Source organism: Eubalaena glacialis, chromosome 11, assembly GCF_028564815.1.
Source record: "Eubalaena glacialis isolate mEubGla1 chromosome 11, mEubGla1.1.hap2.+ XY, whole genome shotgun sequence".
In the NCBI taxonomy this organism is placed as follows: domain Eukaryota; kingdom Metazoa; phylum Chordata; class Mammalia; order Artiodactyla; family Balaenidae; genus Eubalaena; species Eubalaena glacialis.
In genome coordinates, this window is record NC_083726.1 from 14823383 (window position 1) to 14845769 (window position 22387).

At 47.3% G+C, this 22387-nt stretch overlaps 2 protein-coding genes across 2 annotated transcripts in view; one reads left to right on the plus strand and one right to left on the minus strand.

Annotated features, from left to right (window-relative positions):
- Positions 1–13607, minus strand: part of TIMP3 (TIMP metallopeptidase inhibitor 3) — a 56393-nt gene extending 42786 nt beyond the window's left edge. The window contains exon 1 of the mRNA XM_061206386.1: positions 13150–13607. Within this exon, the coding sequence (XP_061062369.1) occupies positions 13150–13270 (121 nt within the window). The 5' untranslated portion in view covers positions 13271–13607. The remainder of the gene's footprint in view (positions 1–13149) is intronic.
- Positions 1–22387, plus strand: part of SYN3 (synapsin III) — a 451497-nt gene that overhangs the window by 198285 nt on the left and 230825 nt on the right. The gene's annotated exons all lie outside the window — the stretch shown is intronic.

The window sequence follows — 22387 nt, forward strand, 5'->3', positions numbered from 1 at the left end:
CCATCTGTAAAGTGGAATGATGGTGATCATAATAATAATAATTCCTAATACGAAAGTTTATATTAAATAGTAGAATTAATATAATATGTATATAAAGTTCTTAGAACAGCTGTCAATAAATATTAGCCACTTTAATATTTAATTCCTCTAAACCGAGATCGTTTCATCTGCAAAGCAGAAATAACACTGCCTTCTCATTGGGTGATTATGAGAGTTTAAGGAGATAATGCATGAAAAGGTCTTAGAATATAAAAATGATTTAATAAATGTTAGATATCATCAAAGAGTACTGTTTTTCTATTTCCAGCTCTATCTCTTACGCCGACCTCCTCTACCTTTCTGGATCTCAGTTCCCCATCTGTCAAGTGAGAGCAGGAGTCAGATGGCTTCTACAGTATCACAACACAGGGACCTGTGGCCTGAAAGTCACCTGTAGCAAAGCTGAGTCAGTAGCCCCAGTGTACCTCCAGTTTCCCCACATCTCTGTGCACAGCTCATAAAACAACGAGAAGGAGAGAAAAAAGATGGCTTGCATTCACGTATCCTGTCTTGACTTGCACTGTCCTCTTAATGAGGTGGCCATTAACCACAGGTGGATATTAAGCACTTGAAATGTGACTAGTCCAATCTGAGATGTGCTATAAGTGTAAAATACATCTTGGATTTCAAAAACTTAAAAAATTGAAACCCCATTAATAATGTTTTAAATCGATGACATGTTGGAAAGATAGTATTTTGGAATATCGGATTAAGAATAGTATTAAAATTAACATCATGGGGTTTTTTTTCCTTTTTTCAGAAGCGGCTACAAGAAAATTTAAAATTACATACATGGCCCATGTTTGTGGCTCGCAGTATTATTTCTCCCAGAAGGTGCGGGTCTAGCCTTACCCTTTCCACATCCCTGCTTGTGCGTTGCCCAGTAAGAAACTCTTCTCTCAGGAATACCAAAGGAATTTGAACTATTTGGAGTTAGCTTTTTTAAACAAAATAAAACACAGATGTTAACTATCCAGGTGGGGCATTAAATTTTAAGAGCCTCTAGGAATCTCCTCTGGCTTAAAGGGGCCCTGAATAAATAAAATCCGTCAAGCTGCCAAAGCTCCCATGATGTAAGCACCCAAGGTTCGACATCTGCACTTTGGTTTCCCAGACGTCTCGTCCCTTCTCTGTTTGGAAAAGGATGGGCAATAGCTTCGGTCGTATTTCCCAAGACAACCGCCACTGTTTAGCACACTATCTGCTATCTTAGCAGCTTAGAACAGCATTTTTTCATTGAGCTGGTCGTGCCCAGCATGTCAAAACTGGTTTTCCTTTTGTCTCTCTCTCTCTTTGACACACACGCAAGCTAAGTGCACAATTGCCTGGAGAGGCTGGAAGGCTCTCTTCCTCGAATGCCCTCATTCATTCAAGATACTTTTTTTTTTTTAATTTATTTTTTTGACTGCTTTGGGTCTTCATTGCTGTGCACGGGCTTTCTCTAGTTGCGGCGAGAGGGGAAAGTGGCTTCTCTTGTTGCGGAGCATGGGTCTAGGCGCGCGGGCTTCAGTAGTTGTGGTGCACGGGCTCAGTAGTTGTGGCTCGTGGGCTCTAGAGCGCAGGCTCAGTAGTTGTGGTGCACGGGCTTAGTTGCTCCGTGGCATGTGGGATCTTTCCGGACCAGGGGTCGAACCCGTGTCCCCTGCATTGGCAGGTGGATTCTTAACCACTGAGCCACCAGGGAAGCCCATCATTCAGGATACTTTTATTGCATGCCTACTATGCACTGGGCAATGGATGGAGAGTAGTGTGTGACTCCCTGTACTCCAGCTGGCTCACCATCTAGGGGGAGGCACCAAGTGGTAATAATATGACGGCTGATGTTTATCAAGCTCTCACTACATGCCGGGCAATGGGCCAAGCCGGTGACTCCCATCATCTCAATGAACTCTCCCACCACCCTAGGAGCCTAAGAGTCCTATTATGGCATCCTCCATTTTACAGATAAGAAAAAGGAGGCTGAGAAGGATTGACTTGTCCAGGATCGTAAAGCTATCAATTAATGGAGCCAAGGTTTGAACCAGGCAGTCTAACTCTAGGACCTGTGCTCTTAACCACCTCAGAAAGCACAGAAAGTGTGATAACAAGTGCATGAGCAGTGCTCTCTGGGGACACAGAGGACAGGTACATCATTTTGCCTGAGAAAGCAGTTGCTCTTATTCACTCAGAGATCCTACAACCCAAAGGAAATTCAAGAGATTATCTGGACTCAGGGTCACAAAGTTGGTGATCCATAGGGCTGAAGCTGGCCCAAGGACATGTTTTGTTTGGCTCACGCGTGTGTACGTGTGTGTGTTTCTTTTTAATTGTGCCAGCATTTAAAAATCAGATTTCACGTTAAAATCTTGGATTTCTAGCTTGTCCTAAGAGACTGGAAATCTGGCAGCACTGGACTCACATTCTGATAGATTGGAGCTGGACAGCAGCTGTGCCCTTCTGAAGGGACATGAACTATTCAGTTCTCCATAGTCGTCACCATTCTCTATCGCTCCGCCCAACTCCAAAGCCAAAGATAATTCACTAATTTCATCCTATTTGCCCACTGTTTTGTTGTTTGTCTTATAATAAAGAAATAATTTTTAGTACCCATTCATTACTCCGAAGTGGGAAAACAAGAGAGTGGGGAAACACATATATGTTTTTTGGTAGACGTGAGTAATAATTCAATATGTTTAACATGCAAACATGCAGCTTCCAATGACTGGCCTCTGTAGGCATTTGGGTTTATAATCTGCCCTAGATGAGAGCTGAGGAAACCCAGGCCAAGAGAGAAGCAATCAGGAAGGAACTGGAATCCACACCCACACCCATTTGTTCAGAACTGCATCCCAGTTAACGACCTGGATGTTGTTAGGGTTCTCTCACATCTCTCAGTCCTTCTGCTGGGTATTTCTATCGGGAAGCCACAGTCGCAACATCTTTGGGGGTCCCTGTCCTATTGTTGGAGAAGGGAGTGCACTGCAGTTGCTCAATAGGGCACATGTTTGATCTGGGTCTTCCAAACCCCCTCCTCATCCACTTAAACAAAGGTTCCATCAGATGACACACATCTTAATCACAGGTCTTTATACGAGCCAGTCTTCCATGAGGGGAGTTTTCTCAGATAGGGATGTTTGAGCCAAGCCTTGAATCAAATTTTCTGGAGCAAGGGGCTGCTCCGGTAGACCATGGATCAGGAAGGCCTTGTTCCCATGAGCACTGAGTCTCAATCCCACCTCTTCTCTGTCAGCTTCAGTAGTGGTGTTAATGGGGTTCAAAAGAATTTTTACCAAGCCCTCCAGTGATCAATGACAGACACTGAAGTGACCTTGATTTTTAATTCTAGCCATCAGCTAGGTCTGCAAGTTTGCTATCTGTTTGGCACATCAGCTCTGCTTCAACAGGAAGTCTGGTGGTCAAATATGTCATCTGATAAAGTACATCGGCTCATTAGCGGTTTTGTTCAGACGAAGCCCTCATCTGCTTTCATAACCACAGAGATCCTAGCTCTTGTCTTTATAGACCACATTTCTAAAGAACTTACCTCCTAAAAGGTGTTGTTGATGGATTTAGGTGCTCAATTATTCAGATAGAGAGCCCCTTCCAAAGGAACTTAAAGCCAGAAATACTTGACACATAGTAGGCATTCAGGAAAATATCAGTTACCATAAATATATGTGGGGAAAAAGTGCATACACGCCACATAGAGCCAGTCCTGCTATTTCACAGATGAGAGCCTGAAATCCAGGGAGGTTGACATCACCAAGGTGATCCTAGAATCAGGAGGAGACCTAGAACTAGACCCCAGGTATCCTGACTCCCAGCCAGTGCTCACTCCTGGACACTGCACATCTCCCAACCCTGAGGTAGATGGGGACGGGGCTATGGACTTGATATTCAAGTTCAATATCACCATTTCCCAGGCCCTCCCATTGACTACTCCAGCATCTATCCCCTCTGACTACCAGAGGCAAACGTGCTGAAGCAGTCTGAAGAGGGATGGGAGGCACCTGACCCTGGAAAAGAGGGAAGGACTTGGCCTTGAAAGAAGTTGGTTCCAATCCCAATTCCATGTATCAGCTGTGTGGCCAAGCTCCTGAACCACACTAGTTCTCACTGTCCACATCTGTTAAATGGGAACGATGACCCCTCACTGTCCTGCTTTCCTCAGTGGGAATGCTGTGATAATCAAATAAGATCAAGTAGACTTAAGACTCTAAAATGTGGAGAGTCGTGAAAATATAGAGCGGGAACTTCATTTTTCTGTCCTGTGGGAGGCAGTGGGACAAAGTGGAAAAGCATTAGACTTGGGTGGGAGGGGGTCTCAAGCTGTGATTTTGAAACACACCTCTCTGTATGTGACCCTGGAAAACATCCTGTCTCCTCTCAGAGCCCCATTTTCCTCACCAGTAATAAAGTGAGAATACCTGCTCTGCCACATAATATAACAACACTACTACTAAAAGCTAACATCTGTTGAGCTTTTGGTATGTGGCAGATTCTGTACTAAACATTTTCCCTGAATTGTTTCACTTAATCACCAACCCAATGTGGTACATACTATTATTCCCCCTATTTTGCCGATGAGGAAGCTGAGGCCAGAGAACTTAACCACACTAGGTGAGCAGCAGAGCTCACAAGAGGTACAGTGTTTCCAAATCTCAAAGGCTATGAGTCTATTCATGGTGATCAAGTCTAAGTCAAAAGGAGATCCATCCTAATTCATGAACTGCAAGCACCTTAGCCAAACACCATGAGCCTTCACGTCACGAAACCACATCCTCATGAAGCCTGACCCGGGTTACAAGGCTCACCTTCCCCATGCTCTAACCTGGGGATTGCAAGAGCTCTGAGATTTCTGAATGAACAGTGCTTCTCTGCAGGCAACTGAGCTACCTGGTGCCCGGCACCCTCATTCTGAGAGGGATCAAAGATGGCCTGGGGGTGGGGGGGAGGGATAAATAACTGCCAACTAATATTCAAAGTCTCTGGTTCCGGAATGGCTCTGGTCTGCTCTGGATTTCCCCTCTCCCCGCCCTCCCCACCCTCTGTCATCCAAGGACTCTATTTTTCCACCCGCTAAACTTTCCCTTGGGCTCTCTGAAGCCAACCTTTCAGTTTTCCTTCCCTTCCCCACCCCCACAAAAAGCAGGTGGCTGCAAGCCTGGGAATACTTAAGGTCTCTACTCCCTGCACCGTGGATGCCACCATTAGGTGACAGGCTTTACGTGAACATAAATCATAACTGAGTGTTGGGCAGCATGGACCGTCACTTCTGTGGCAGCCAGACCACCCCAGCCTCGCAGATGGCTTCTAAAGGCATCAGGAAAAGTTGTCCTGGCCCCCTCCCCTCCTCTAGACACTAGTTTTTTAGCAACCAAGTAAAAAGGCCTCTTAGTTCCACTGCGGCTGGGATAGACACCTTGTGACCTCCTGTCAAATGCTATTTAGTGAGTTCCTTTAGCTAGAGTCAGTACTCATCGGCTCCAGCCTGTCAGAGATTAACACAGGAAAACAGATAAATAGGAGGAGCCCATGTCACCCCCTCTGAATGGCTAGGCAACTCAACCAGGACACATTGGTTACCCACCCCCTCCGCCAGCCCTGTTCTCAGCGCTGTGGGCAACCTAGAAATCGGCAAGGGTGGGAGATGTGTGGACCTGCCCACAGGAGGAGAGGTGGCAAACTGGTGTGAAAGAAAAGAGCCATTCCCAGAGGGTGAAGAACAGCAGTCTACAAGGGGTCCGTGAGCTCTTTTCAGCACCTCAGTGAACCAGCCCAAATCATACACTGCCATCATCCAATAACCCATGAGAATGCTTCCCAGGCTTAGGCAAACACCAAGTTTCTTTGCTTTGGGCTGCAGTTAATTGTATTGGCTGATTATATCAGAATAATGACTGGCTAGGGTCAGCAGTGACAGATATAGTTTCACTGGTTTTTGTAGTGGAAAAATAATCAACACCCAAGACATGAAGTTGTGATTTTCCAAACATGAAATCCATTGAAGGAAAATTAATAAAAATAGTCCGTGGTGTTGAAAAGGCTGTGAACTGCTGATTAAGTGAAAAGAGTTCTTGGTTAGGAATTCGACATAGGATGCGAGACTTGGTTTTGTTAGGGCTGTACTGTAATAAACCTGGGGGTGGCAGGGGAGGCAGGGGCTGCAGAGGCTGGCTATGGAAGAAAATCAAAGGGAAGCATATGGAGGAGAACCCCGACAGCAGGGAATCAAAAAACCAATGTGGGGAAGTTACAAAAGGAGTAGCATCTTCTCAAATCCAAAGAGTCCTAGCCCTTAGTCTATACTGATTTGGACACAGATTTGGAGGTAGACTAAGCAAATGTAGGTTCTGGTTCATCTGTTTCTTAGTGGTGTGATCTTGGGCGAGTGATTTCACCTCTCTGGCCTCACCAGGCAGCTGGGATGGGCAGTCTCTACCTGGTAGGGTTACTGATATGCCAAAAAGGAGATTTTTCTTTGGGAGGGTGGTGGCGTATTATGTCCAGAAGGTGGGGCTGGACTTATCAAGTAATGCAGAGAACACAGCAGATGCCTCCTCTCTTAGGAGGGTTAGATGCATCCCTCTGGGTAGTACACAGCCCTTAGGTCAACCCAAGAATAACCCCCTCTGGGAATTTCCCAAGCAGCTCTGAAGAATTGTTTTTTCCTAAAGGTGGTGTTTTTCGACATGTTTAAAATTTGGTAAAGGTGTGATTATTCTGCACCAATGCCAGGAAGTGGGCAGGGAAAAGGGACCAAGTGAGATCCAGAGAATAAGAAGTTAACAAGGGGTATTCAGAATCGAGGGGAGGGCATGGGCCAAGACCCAGAGAGAGAATGGGAACAGCTGGAGCTGGAAGGGCCAGTGATGATGACAAGGTAGGCAGGGGCCAGACGGCCATTGTTGGAGCCATTTTATGACACTTTATCCCAAGAGTCTACTGAAAGGTTTTAATCACAACAGTGAAATTCTCTCTTAAACTAGCCCTTCTAGCTCCCATCAAGATGAGACTCCAGCATCTTTTCTTGGCCAGGACCCACCCTGCCCCCTCTCCACTGTCCATCTCCATCGTATGGCCATCCCACCACTCTCATCCAAGCACCATCCATATTGAATGACAAGGGGAGAAGGGGGACAAAGGGATGAGTCCCCTTGCTGCCACCATCAGCCTGGCCAGGCCTATTCAACTAGGGGACATCTTTGAGCCAGCAAATAAGACCCTGTGCACGGCACAGATGTCTTCAAAACACGAACCTGGGTTCGTGTCAAATCCTGAAGTCAAGCAGCTTAGTGTAATGAAAGGCCCATTGCTTCGTATTAAAGCAAAATAAAAATAAAACCATCTGCAACTGAATTAATCCAAAACTGCAACAAGTCAAAGGCCATGGCTTTCCTGGCACGTAAGCCCCATTCTCCCTACAAAAAAGCTCCCATCAACTTGGTCTAAGTAGCCTTAATATTGCTCCCTGTCAAAGGGATAAAGGGACAAGCAAAAAGGGAAAAAAACTCAGTAAGTCAATAAAATTCATAAATTGTTTTCCCATTTGAAAGAAGCATGAAAGTATCTCCAGCACAGGGCTGTAATAGTTCCTCCATCTATGCATGTTGCATATCTGAAAAGAACTGTGTTACACAGCCATTCTGGATGGCAAATTGTCAGGAACTGTTCACACATACTTTATGTCCAATAATTCCAAATTGTATATTTGCCATAGAGAAATATCCATGCATATGAACAAGAGGATTGTACGATGACTACTTGTTGTAGTGCTCTTTGTGAGGATGAAAAGCTGTTAGAAACCTAAATATCTATCAGTAGAGGAACGGCTAAATAAATATACACCTATACCTATAGGGCTATTATATTATTATAGTAATAAAATAGTATATAACAATATATTATATAATATGATATATAATGTAATGTAATATATAGTATAGTAGTTGATTATATTTTAGAGCCAGGCTGCAGGGGTTTAAATACAGGCTCTGCAGCAACCTTGAACAAGTTACCTAATTTTTCTAAGCCTCAATTTCCTCATCTGTAAAATGGAGACAACAGTAGCATACCTGCCTCATATGACTTTGGAGAGAATTAAATGAGTTAATTCATGTTAATTATTTAGAATGGTGCCTGGCACATAGTAATCACTCCATAATTAGTTTTTAAAATGTATAACCCTATGGAATTCTATACATTAAAAAAATGTAGTAGATCTATATATATATTAACTGAGAACAACCTAACACATTGTTCATTGAAAAACAATAGAATGCTATATTGGTATTCCACTATTTATAGTGTTCTACCACTCATGTTTCCAAGGGAAAAAACTACTGTTAATTTTCTGTGAGTACCTATGTATGTAAATGCATAGGGAAGGGACTAGAATTAGAGGAAGTGATCAAAAAGGACTTCACCCTTATCTGATTTTAGATAGATAGATGATAGATAGATAGATAGATATGGATGGATGATGGGTGGATGGATAGATGGATGGATATCGATGTACACACAGATACATACACACATAGTCATAGAATGTATCCATACTATCCTTGTAATTTTCAAAATGTGGTTAAAAATTAAAGGTCCAAGGACGTACAGATTATTATTCCCCTTTTATAAATGAGGAGACTAAAGCTTAAAGATGCCCAATAACATGCTTAAGTGCATATAGCCAACAAGCCCCAGAGGAAGGATTTAAGCCCAGCTCTGCCCATGCCACAGCCTTTCTACCACCGCACACTGCCTCTCCAGGCCACCCAGGAGTTGACTATGACAAAGGCTAGAAGAAGGGGCCTCCTTGTCCATACTGGCTGGAATGGTAAAAGCTAAATGCAATAGAGAATTGTGTTGTTGTTTTTGTTTTTAATTAATGAACCTTTTGGAATGTGCCATTCAGCAGTGGAGCTGAATGGTTCCTGCTGTTCCTGCAAAACAAACAAAAGTCCCTCCACCCAAGCCACTTCTGTGGCCACTTTTCTAGCCTTATCTATCCAGGGATTGTGAAAGGGACACAGAACTGTGGGAGGGGCACCTTCTCCAGCCAGCCCAGCACCCAGTCTCCTGACTGTCTCTGGTTTTCCTCCCATCATACTGGGAGTCTGCATAGACTGGGCACCTCACCCTGGGAGGCCCCCATTCGTCCCCACCCAGAAGGGTAAGAGTATTGAAGGGCAAGATTTCTTGTCCCCATTAGCTTTGCTTTTCCCTGGGCCTCAGTGAGACAAATCGAGTCTTTTTTTCACTTTGTCTTGGTGGTTTTGAGGGTCTCTTCCAGTTCTAATAGCCAAAGAACATTAGAAATTTTCCTTTAATTTTCTCTATTTATACCCTAATATGATGAGGATGATGGTAATTAGTTCTCAGTCCCATAAGATGATGTTTAATTAAAACCTCTGGCCATTTTGGCTGTCTTCATATTTCTAAAGAAAACTCCCCAAATAGATAAGTAAGGCATTCTTCAAATGTTAACTGTCCATTTCATCCTGGTCCTAGGAAGCGTCGTCTGCCTTAGAATATCAAGGGTAATTGAAAGTTGAAAAGTTTTGGAAGAATGGCATAACTAAGAATGGCTTTAGCCTTACCATATAGTAACTGGGTGACCTTGAGCAAGCACAGTCTCTCTCAGACTCAGTGTTTTCCTTTGAAAAAAATAGGTGTAATACCTACTCTTGAAGATCCCGGTTGGATGAAAGACACGGGATCTGAGAAGTGCTTGAACCTAGTGGGAGTCTGCGAGATGTCCCTTCCCTCCTTCTACAAACAGCAGCTCTCCTCTTTCCAGAGTTACTAAGATGTCGACAGCCTGGGTCCGCTCCCCAAGTGACTGGCTCCTCTCTGAAGTCTGATCCTTTTTATTTTCCTTAAGTCACAAAGCCCAGTGTAAAGTGAAATTGCGTGTTTGTGAGTGAGAGAGAATAGATCAGGCTTCTTTGAAAATGGCTTCTTTGCTAAAACCACAACCTCAGATCTGATACCAAAAGAATCTGCTGGCACTGGTCCCTGTCAAAACAATTCGGAGACATCCAGAGACCATCCTCCAGAGCTGGCAGTGGGCCCCCAAGCTGAGCCTCACTCTCGAATTCCCAACAGGCTCAGGGGGCAGGCCCCCAGCACTCTATCGCACAGCCCCATGCTTCTGTGCAAAGGAGAGCTTGGCATTCTGAAGCAAAATTCTCTCTCTCTACTGCTCCCGCCCCCTGCAGAAACCACACAGACACACACACACACACGCAAACACGCACGCACGCAGGCACGGGCACACATACCCCAATTTTCAGAAGGCTCTTGGGACTGCCCACCCCTTCCTTAGCTGGACAGAGCTGTGGAGCAGAAAGCAGGCCAAGGCTGCCTTCTTCATTCCTAGTCCCCTCCCTTCCCTCCTCCAGAGTCAAGGTTTTGTCAAGAGTTTCAGGGGCAACGACTGGTGGGGAGGGGGCTGCAGACATCGTAGCTGCTGCCAAGTCCTTTTCTTTCTGCCACAGTATGTTTTATAAGCCGGCATGTAGTTTATTCTTCTAAACACTTCGCTAGGGTGCAGGGCCTGGAGTTGCCATAGCAACACCTTTTAACTCCTCCTCACCCAGAAGGCAATGCCAATCCCCAGGGCTTTGGGGGAGAAAGGCAAAAAGAGACACCTGTGGATGAGGAGAAAGGAGAGGGAAGGCCATGGGGGATTCCTTAGAGAGGGCCTTCACCCAGCAACATGGCACCCGGCCACGAAGAGAAAAGAGCCAGGAAGGTCCTGGAAGAGGAAGCTGGTGGGCTGGCGTAAGCATTTTTCATGGACTACAGTATTGATTGGTGGGGTCGTAGGGGTCAAGGGGAATGGAAACGTCTACACATTTTCTTCAGGGAGAGAACAGGCAGGCATCAACCCAGACTGAGTGGAAACCAGAAGGGCTATGAGCTAGGAATACTGGGAGCCACCTACTGGACACCAGCAGGGTACTGTAAGGCAGCAGAGGTCAACAAGCCGGCAGCCCACATCCACACCTCCCATTTTTAAAAGCATTATCTCATCCCTGCCACTAGTGCAGCGCACCAAACCGAGGCAGAACAGTTTTGGATCGGTGCCAGCAGTATCGAAGTTTTTTTGTTTCTTTTTTATTTTTGCTACCATTATGTTCTTGTCTTTGGGTACTTCCTGGTAACTTTGCTTTTCTCTGGGCAGTCTACTGAGGAGGGGGATGTGGGAGGATTTCTTAAATAAATCCAGAGAAATTACAAGAAACTTTCTGTATCAGCCCAGACACACAGCAGGAAACCTAAGCAGTGAACAGAGTCAGGCAGTGCCCCCCCTGGAAGCGGTCCCCTTGCTCCTGTTTCCACTGTTCCCTGGTGAACTTCCAGGGTGGAAACCCAAAAGCCAAGAGCAAGGGGGAGGCATGAGGTCTCCCTCTCCCCACACACCAAAACCCAGGGGAACACACCCAAGCCATTGTCAAGCAGGGGACGACGCCCTGACTCCAGCTGGCTCCGGGCCCCGAGTATGTGCTCTTCCCTGAGCAAGACCAGAACCCGCTGCCACCACCAGCAGCTCCCAGCGTTACTCAGGCGGGAGTGACACCCACGGGGTGAGGGGGGACGGGCCAAGGGGTTTTTGGGTGAGGGCTGTCAGAGGAGGAGAAAGAAAAGCTTCCAGGCCTCAGGCAGCCCCAAAGAGTCATTCCAGGCAATCCACAAACCCAGGGGCCAGTCAGGTTCCCCCGGAGAGGGAAAGGTGCACAACACAGGCCCCAGGAAACCGCTAACACGAGTGACCCCAGGCCACACAAACGCCCATGCCTGCCGACTGGACTGACCTGCTCAGCACAGCTACCTCCCTTGCTTCTCCTAGGCCCGCCAGGCCCACCAGCAGCGCCCCTCCCCGCCAGGTCCCTGCCTCCCCGCCCTCCTCCCCTGCAGCACATTTGTGGAGGCCCTCACCAGGACCCAGTGGAAAATTTCTTTCCCCTTTATGACTGTCCTTAAAACACACACGCTCCATTCTTCACCTCTGAATCTGCACAGGCAGAGGGTGGCTAGACTGTGTCCTACCACACCTCCCAGCCCGTGTACACACACACACACACACACACACACACACACACACACAGCAAGGGCCACTGGACTTGCATGCCTTATGAGCTGGAAAGGAGAGGAGAGATGTTTTCAAGCTGCTACTCCACCTCTGGCCAACCATGCACAAGTGTCCCGAACACTCCCAAACAAGTTCTCCCAGGGCACACTCTCAAGGCTGTTGATATGGTTCTACTTCTTACTGAGTCTCTAATCAAGACACTAAGTCCGATTTGGAATAGTCACCATGATGTGACCCTTGGCATCTTTTTTCTTTTGGTGACAAATCTGTTTTCCACTGCTCAGTCTCCCCCTCCCCACACACATTCAAGGAAAAAAAATAGCCTTCCTGTGAATTCTCACAGCTATGTGATAAGTGATCCCTCACACACGCCACCTCCTGCTTGCTATCAACACTCTCAAATACAGTTCCTCCGGGGAGGGTCAACCCCACCGCTTTCTTCTCATTTTTCCCCTTAAATCCGCCCAATCTTGGCAGTCCAAGAAGCTCCGTTAGCACTTGCCTAGGGAGTGTGAGGCGGGGTTAGGTCTCAGTGAAAAGAATGAACTTACTGGGGAGATGGTGAAAACTCAGAAAACTTCAAGTTTCTCTCTCCTGCAACTTTCCCTGCACACGGCTGGCAACTTTCTTTCTTTCTTTCTTTCTTTCTTTTTTTAACTATTCATCATCCCAGCACTTTAGTTGGCATTCCAAGTTTTAGAAACACTCTCCCCACCTTTCTCCCTCAGCCCGTCCTCCCGTGATAGTGAAAAGGGAAATTTTCCAGATGTCAAAAGGACCGGTAAGGACCTCACGCCCTAAAAGAGCATGGCTGCAAGGGGTTCACTCAGCCTCTGTGGGTTTCTCTGCAGGGCATCTTCCCCCTCGGTCATGCCGGAACCCCTGCCCCAGGAACCTGAGTATCCCCACCTCGTCCCAAGCCCAGGCAGAGAAAAGGAGCGGGGCTCGCCATGCCACCCGGAGCAGCGCGCAAGTCCGGGCTGCAGCGCGCGAGCTGGCACCGCGGGGGCTCCGGCGGGGACACCGGGAGCGCTTACCGATGTCAGAGTTGCAGAAGGCGTCCTGGGGGTGGCTGGGCGAGCATGTGCACGCCTCGGCGCCCCAGTCCCCCAGACTCCAGCTGCCCAGGAGCACGACGAGCCCGAGCCAGGGAGTCATTGCCGCTGCCGCTGTCGCTGCTCGCCTCTCCAAAGTTGCCTTGCGCGCCGCCGGCGGGGTCGCCGCAGCCTGAGCTCGCCCGCCCTCGCTTGCGGGGCAACTTTGGCTTCGGGCGCGCCGCCCTCCGAGTGCCCAGCGGGACGGGATGGGGTGCGGCGAGGCTGCCTCGGCGCTGGCGCACGACTGGGCGGGTGGGCAATCTCTCCGGGCGAAGCAGCGGGAGCTGCAGCAGGAGCCGGAGGAGCAGGAGGAGGAGAAGCTGTCCGAGCGTCCGCCCGCTGCCTGCTCTACGCGGTAACCCGGCGGCCGAGTGATATAGCGCGGGTCCCCTGGGCACCCCCTCTCGGGCGCGCGAGGCCCGCCGTCTCGGACCAATGGCAGAGCCGCATTACCTCATCGGCCCTCCAAAAAAGGGGCGGGGCCGAGGGCGCGGGGCGACGGGGCGGGGCCGCCCGTACCGTTCAGATCCTTATAGGGAATAATGCAGCTGTGGGCACGCGAGTGGGTGGGCTGGACGCGCCTCCGAGACGCACTGGCAGAGGGGCCCTCCGAGCGGCGCCCCCGTGCCCTTCCCGCCTGCACCCTCGCCACACGCCCACCCCGCCCTCTGGACGCCTCTGACCCAAACCGGAATCAACTACCACCAACCCCTTGGCAGGTCAGAGGTGGCCCTGCCCTGGAGACCTTGACTGCGCCTGGTGGAAAGGATAGGTGAAGGCTAACTCTCTACCTTCTCTGGAGAGAGCAGGGTCAGAAGGGAAAGAAGCAGGTTGATGGCCATCCCCCACACACTCCCACCCCTTATCGCCGCCCCTGATTTTCCTGTACACGAGGAAGCCATCTGCCTTTTGGAGCTGGCTGTAATAAAAGGTTGTTTCCTGGACTCAGGCAGAGTAAATTGTGAAGTCATTCAACACTGTTCTGGATGCTGGGATGAGCAAAACAAACTCTTTGCTCCCTTGGAACTTGAAGGCAATACATCAGTAAATACATGAGTACATAGGGTGATTTTCTAAGGTAATAGTGCCATGAAGAAAACAAAACAGAATAATGGGTTAGAAATGACTGGGGAGGGTGCTGCTGTCTATGGGATAGTAAGGAAAAGTCTGTCTGAGGAGGTGACATCCTGGCTGAGATGTGAATAAGAAGCCTCAGCATGTGGCAGTCTGGAAGGAGAGAACAGCAAGTGCGAAGTCCCTGAGCCTATTTGAAAAACAATAAGTAGAAAGGGCGGGAGGAAATGGTAACTCCACCTAGGGCAGACAGGTCTCCATCCTTCAGCAAGGAACTTGAGGGTGAACTGATCCAAAACTGGGATAAAACCAGATCCTGGAGAACTATCCAGGATCCGAGACTATGAGCTATAATGGATAACTGCTAATAACTAATACCATGACTATTTTTATTATTCAGTAACATCTTGGTTCTGCCTTATATTTTCCATACCTCACCTCATTACATCTCACAGTAATCCTTTTAGATAGGAAAAACACCAAGTATTATTCACACTTTCCAGATGAGGAAACTGGCACAGAAAAGTGACATTACTTGGCAACCAGCCAGGAACTCAATTCACTCACTCCCACCTTAAGAGAGGCTTTTCTTTTCTTGGACTTTAGCAGCAGTTAGCTTTAACTGTGCAAATGCCCTTTTGCAGCTGGAGCCTTCTATCGTTCTATTCTTGGGTCTCTCTCACTTTCACTCCCAACTCATCCCATTTGGAAAGAGACTTAAATCATTTGGCAATAGAAATGCTAAAAGTTTGGAACAAAATAAGGACTAGGAAGTACTGCTCAGAAATGCAAGTTCAACCTCTTTCTCAGAAACTCCTCTGTTTACACCTCAGAGAAGTGACATTGGAATGGGAGAATCAGAAAATTTCACTGGAAATGGTATTTCCAAGAACATTTTTTATGCTTTTTTCCTCTTAAAAATTTTAGCTATGAGGAAGGGAATCTAGTTTCCACATTTTTCTGTCTTGTCCCCTTCCAACTTTTAAGACCCTTCCCACCTTAACTCTAACTATAGCCCAACCTAGAGAGGGCTTTCCTTCTCTTGGTGTTTACTTTAGAACTTTGCTCCTTGTTTCATGGGATATAGTTGTACTATTTCCCCAACCACACTAGAAAGACTTTGAGGCCTGAGATATTTGGCCACACTGCTTTTTAGCCCTCAGAGTGCAAAATTGGGTCCCTGGAGACATGGATATGGGTGTGGCCAGCAACCCATTGAGTCTTGAGCAGTGGACACTCTATATGCCACTCCAAGGATCCAGATTGAATGAGGGCATACTTGTTCGGATTTTAGAGTTTCGTTTATCCCTGCACGGTGCCAGTCATGTGGAAGGTTTTATAAGCCTTTCCAGACCAAATCCACTTTGGATAAGCATCTTAACGTGTAGAGGCCCTCTCTTCTCTCTTTTCTTCTCACTTTAATGTTTTGTCCAAATTACCAGTAGTTTCTCCAAGGGAAGGCTTGCCGAGAATATGAGTATCAGAAATAACTTTTGCTGAACTTCAAGCAGCAGGTTCTGTATAGAAAACATCTGAAGCATTTAATTATGGCAGCTTCTTAATTATGTAAGTGTGAGAGCAAACAGATTGTTTTCCGAGCTGAAAGGTAATAAAATTGCCTTTTGGTTTATTTCCTCTCACTCCCTATCCTAAGCTGGGCCAGTGTCTTTGGAGTTCAGCTTCCCTTTTAGTTGGAAAGTTCTCCCTAATGTCTAACCTGAGGGGACTCCCTTTGCCCATCCATGTGAGGTCAGCTCAGTCCTCACGTTGAGGAAAAGAGAAAGCAAGCTTCATGAATCCTTGTAGAGGGGAGCCTTACTGCTGGGGTCAGGCCCTCCAGCAAGCAGACCTCACAGCCATCAATCTGGATGTCATGGTGTCCACGGACCTATAATATGTAAGAATTGCTTTTTCAAGGCCACTTCAGAAGCTAGATGGAGTGGGCCTGGGGCTAATGGTAAGAATGAAGATACCGGCTCCCCACTTTCTTCTGACAGCTAAGGACAATGATAGATTTATAAACCCCAGAAGAACTGAACAAATTTCTAAATCTGTCTTGTCCACCCCCCTTCATTTCGAGTTCCAGGATGCTAGAATATATGGAAGTCTCTTATAGACATTTAGAGGTCCTGAAAAATGACCTCAGAGACTGCCCATCCTCATTTTATAGTTGGGGAAAATAAGGTTCAGACAGGTGAAGGGATTTGCCCAAAGTCTCACGGTTAGCTCGTGGCAGAGCCAAGATTTTGCTGCAGCTGCCTGATTCCTTACCTGGGCTCTCTCCCACCCACTCATGGGCCTCAGCCCCCGCAGCTGCAGCACGTGACCTAATGTTTATACTCTTCTGCAGCCACTCGCAGTCCTGAATCTGCATTTCAGATCTATAGATGAGTTTCAGAGTCCCTTTGCACAGTGCCCAAGAAGTAGAGAATTCTGCCTGCACTGACTAAATCGTTCTCTGTTAAGAAAATAATCACCTCTGAGCCAATCATAATGAATACAACTCTGTACTCCTCAGAGGTTTATCTCTTTTGTGTTTATTTTTCCCTTTCTAAATTATCTAATACCTTGTGAAAACATTTCAAACAGATTGCTGCAAAGAGACACATGAAAATTTTCTTTCTGGGGGACAAAAAGAGGCTGGGGTGAAAAACAAAAAGCGGAAGACCTGAGATTTGTTCCAAAGGTTGCTGCAGAGCAGTTGTGTGTGTGGGCAAGTCACCTCACCTGTCTAGACTCAGTTTTCCTGTTTGTTGGATGAAAGATGTAACTCAGTGATCTCCAAGATCCCCCCTGGCTGGAAAGTCTCAGAATCCATGGAAAAGTCTCAAGCGCAAGGTGAATGTCTCTGAAGGGAAGATAGATCTTGCCATTTTTAAGTTTTTGTTGTTGTAGTTGTTTTCTTTTGTTTTGTTTTTTAATTTATTTTTGGCTGTGTTGGGTCTTTGTTTCTGTATGAGGGCTTTCTCTAGTTGCGGCAAGCGGGGGCCACTCTTCATCGCGGTGCGCGGGCCTCTCACTATCGCGGCCTCTCTTGTTGCGGAGCACAGGCTCCAGTCGCGCAGGCTCAGTAGTTGTGGCTCACGGGCCTAGTTGCTCCGTGGCATGTGGGATCTTCCCAGACCAGGGCTCGAACCCGTGTCCCCTGCATTGGCAGGCAGATTCTCAACCACTGCGCCACCAGGGAAGCCCCAGATCTTGCCATTTAAACAGATTTGAGACAAATCAAACGTGACCGAGACTGAAGCATGTCCATCAGTCTCTCAATCAACAATGAGTTTCTATTCTGCTTTCTGCTCTCTCCTCCAAGACTCAGGCTGAAAACAAAGATTGTGATGGCAAAGGCATAAGAGAGATTGAGGGTCTTGTTCCTGATAGAGCCCCTCTGTAATTACTTGTTTATCTGTCTTTTTGCCTCTTGGGTCATAAGCACTAAAAGGTCAGGAAATATGCCTTTTGTTATCTCCATACCTTATTTCCAAAATTCATTGAACTCCTATACTGCCTTAAGATCACAGCTTAAATGTCACCTCCTCCAGAAAGCCTTCTATGATTCCCATCCCCAGTTTTTATCAACCCACTTCCATGTTATCCTGTGCTTCTTTCTTTCACACCACTTGTCTGACTGTAAAGTGATTGTTTACCTTCCTGGATTGTAAGCCCTTTGAAGACAGTGTTGGTAATAAAGATCCAGTGTTGGTAACAAAGAAGTCAGTAAGTATCGGTTGAATGAATGGAATTGATTTGGCCCCACTGGCCCCTTTCCAGTATTCAGATAGGCAGGTGGTAGCTCCTTGGAGAGCTCACAGAGCCCTATCCCTCTGGCCAGTGCTAGGGGGCACTGTAAGCCAGAGAACACCCATTCCCTCAGCCTGCATCCTCAGCCAATCTCACTGAGAAGGTGGGAGAGGCACAATTCCATGCTAGTCAGTGGGGTGTGGGTGCCTTTGAGTGGGTGAAGCTAACCCCTCCCATCTGCAGTGGCCACAAAGCTCTCAGTCAGCATCCCGTCTGGGTCCTCAGCTGCCCAGCTTCTCCACCCCCAGGCTGGCCACATGTCAACCCAAGGGGAGCCGTGCTCTCAGGAAGCTACATACTTGTGAATCATGGGTTTGTGGGGATTGGGGAGATCTGGGAACACAACAGAGGATGCCACGGTCCTACCCTTCCAGGGCAGAGCTGGCCTCTGGAAATTAAACCTGGTGAAGGTACTGACAAGATGTGAGACATTTCTGCTGCTGTGTAGGGAAACACCTCTTTTCTTTCCCGCCCCTTCTCTTCCAGACCCCAGCCTCAGTGGCTTTCCCCAAACCCACAGTCCATCTGAAAGTCATTACATTCAAAATAGCCTTTTCCAAGCAACAGACAGCCCTGGTCCACCCATCACCATGAGCCCTGGCCGGACCCTCAGCAGGGTTGCTGCCCAGCACTGGGGAATTATGGACCTAAGGCGGTAGGTACTTCAGGTTCTCTCTGTGTCTGGCACCAGCAGGGAGTAAACACCTTTCCTCACTTCCATCTGGAGCCAATTTCATGGCAGTAAAATTGCAGGGCGTCTCTTGCCCCAGCTCTCCCCCAGCCCTGCCAGGGAGTGAAGACCCCTTAGTGTGAGTCTCTGGCTGAATTCACCTGAATCCTGGGGTTTTCGCATTTCTTTCCACAGAGAACTACTCCCAGAGATTTTAAGCCAGAAAACACATGTGCACGGTGGAGACATTTTGTGCCCCGCTTTCTGGGGTGGTAGGAGATGGGAAACAGAGCTAATATTCCAGCACTTGCTTTTTTTTTTTTTTTAAGTGACTGTGTGCTCAGTTGGTCGATTATTTCTGTGAAGGGTAATATACAGTAGAGGCAGAACTTCTCCTCCTCGACCCTGTCTTAATGTCTTCCTTATGCCCATGGAGTTCGTGTGTTTTTCCTTTAAAAATGAGTAGCTCCTTTGTGGTTGCTTTGAAGGTTGCATGCTCAGCTTTGCACAGAAGACGCACATGAGCGTCTCTGCCTGGTGCTGTGTGGCTTTGGAGGGAATGGGACGGACAGACAGACATAGGGTTGCTCTGCTGTCAGACTGGGCTGCAAATCCTGTTTCTGCCAAGGTGCTTGAGCTCTCTTCGGTTGAACCTGCTGGAATTGAAATTGACTTATCCTGTGCAATGGGGATGCCCAAAGAGCATCTGATGCCGTTGATCACATCCTTCTCTAAACTCGGCTGCTGAGACTCCACTCTCTCTGGGTTTTTGCTTTCTGCCTCTCCAACTGTACCTTCTCAGTCTTCTTGGAAGGCTCTTTAGGCTCTTCCTGCCACTAAAATGTAGGTGTTTCCAAATTTTCTGTCCTTGGCTCCCTTCTCATCCCTTCCCTTCCCGTCCTTTTCCTTCCTTCCCCTTCCCTTCCCTCCTAGCCTCCACACGCTTCCTGGCTAATCCCGCCCTCTCTCCTGGATCCACCTACCACTCTGCTCTGTGCACTAGAATGGACACTGTAAGCAGCAGCATCCCTCTGAGCTCTTGTCTAGATCCAGCTTCCCCCTGGACAGTTTCACCTGGAGGGCCCATGGCCTCCTGAGTCCCTAAGGGTCCAAACTCATTGTCTTTTCCTCTCAGTCCTCTCTGGTGTTACCCATCCCCACCAGTGGCGCCATCATTCACCAAGCTCAGTAGAATCTCACTCCACACACCTCTTCTAACCATCCCTTTCTCCCTGTTCCCACCATGTCTGCCTTGGATCAGGCCCGGATAGTCTTTCCTGACAATTTCAATAGGCACATAATTGCTCCCTCTGTCCAGAGTCTTTCTCTATCAAATTCAACTTTTGCACTGCTGCTGGTGTAAAGTTTTTCAAATGTAAGTCTGAAATCATGCTGTCCTTTGCTTAAAACTGATTCATTTGTTCTCCATGGCTTTCTAAACAGTCTTAAACTCCGAAGAAAAGCATACAAGGCCCTCTGTGATCTGGCTCTTCCCAGGGCCCCACAGAGGGGGGCCATTCGAGTAGAATACAGTGGGATTGCTACCGCTGCAGTTACACAACAGCATGTCCTGTCCTTGCTTATCTCTTCCAACCTATGCCCTCGTTCGCATCTTCCAACCTTTTAGGTTCTGGCTATCAGTTTCCTGCCTCTGAGGCTTGTTCACACTGCACTTTTTGCCTGGAATCCACCTTCCATCTTTATGTCCCTGACCCTCCTCTGTCTCATCTGTCAGGATCTTTATCTTTCCGGATTCAACTTGAATCAGCTCATGGATGTTTTCCTGACCCTCTGTCTGCCTCAGCGGAGCTGACCGCTCCCCCGAGGTCTCTCCTTCCTCACTCCCCTCCCACCCACACATTATCCCCCAGATTTCCACAGTGCCTCCCACACTCTGTTGCCCCTAGTGGTTAATACGTCTTTCTCTCCCTTAGACAGCAAGCAAATACAGGGACGTTTTCAGTCTCTACCTCAGCATCTGCACATTGTAGGCACTTAACCAAATACTGAGAGAATAAACTAACCAATGAATGGCAAAGAAAATAGGGAGAGGGACAGTCAGTGCATAAGCTTCACAAATTCACCATAATAGAGTTTCTGGAATCCAGCTTCTTGGGTCCAGAAAGTCAACTAGATTCAGCTCCCAGAGTTAATCAGTCCCAGGGACACTAGGATTCAAAAGAGACCAGCAAATTCCATTGTCTTTGTTTCCAATGAGAGATTTAATTGTCATGTCATGTCATGTCAACATGACCCTCATATTTTTTCCTGATAATCATAGAGAGCTTCGTATGAAGCTAGTTTCTCATCAGAAAGTTGCTTTGGTGTGTATGGAGTCTGAACACAGGGAATGAGGTCAGAAGGTTATTTCAGCTGAGATACTGTGGAATTCTCCTTCTTGCTGAGGGGAATCCTTGGCCAAGGGCACGACAATGCCCACACCTGCTGGCAAGAGTCCCTCTCCCTGGTCAGTGACAAGAACAGACACATATTGCCGACTTTAACCCCTTTGGTCTTTCTGTTTTTTCTGCTCCAAACTTGCCACTCCTCCCTTCTTTTGCCCAGACTTTTTCTGCACCAGGAATATCATGATCCATTTGGTTTCTATATTTTAGATTACAGTCACCTTCCAATAATGACCCTCAGGTCTACAAGTTTTGGGTTTTGGGTTTTGAACTCTCCCCTTACTGTGTCTTGATTTACTGCCACAGATGGCTAAGCTCATGCATGGTGTGTGAATTTATAGCTTCAGTGCTCAGAAGACAGAACACCTTCTTTCCATGGCTCCACTGACAGTCTCTATTTGCATCACAGCTTGCATGTCACAGTGTGTTCATCAGCTCTGGAGAGAAAGTACAGGGTTCCCTCCTTCCTGCCCTCCTTCCTTCCAATTTCCTTAGACATTGACTGGTTGTCCACTAATACACAATAAGCACTGAGGATCTAACAGTGAACAAGGCACAGACCTACCCTCAAGGAGTTCCCAGTCTAGTGGGAGAGAAAGATGTAAAAACAATAGTGGGTGGTGTGAACTATAACAGGAGGGTCAAGTGTGCCATGAGATGTTGGGCCACCCTACCAGGAAATGGGGAGATATTTGGAAACCCATATTATGGTGAGACAGAGAGCCGGAGGTGGGAGAGAACTGTGTGTCATCAAATCCAACCCCCTCATTTTACCGATATAGGAAAAGGTCCAGAGATGTGGGCTTCTATATGGTCACACAGGATTACTGGCAAAGGCGAGACAAGAAATTAGACCCCTTAGTATCTCATCATCTTCCCATCACTCCAGACTCCTCTAATTCAGTGCTGGGCCCATGAGAGAAATACAGTAAATAATTATTTTCCTGTCCTGTAACATTCATCAACCTTGGGATGATAAGCTGAAAAGATTTCTAAGACAAGAGAAAGGGAAGGGAACTTGCATTAGTGGAGTACCTGCTATGTACAGGCACTTTCAATACAGTGTTTGCTCCAATCCTCACAACCCTAAAAAGTAGATATTATTTTATGTCCATTTTACAGCCAAGAAAACGGAGGCTCAAAAATTAAATTTCTTACAAGGAAGGGAGTGGCAGAGCTGTGATTCAGACCTAGAGTCTCTTCCCAAACCAGCAGTCTTTCTGGAGACCGC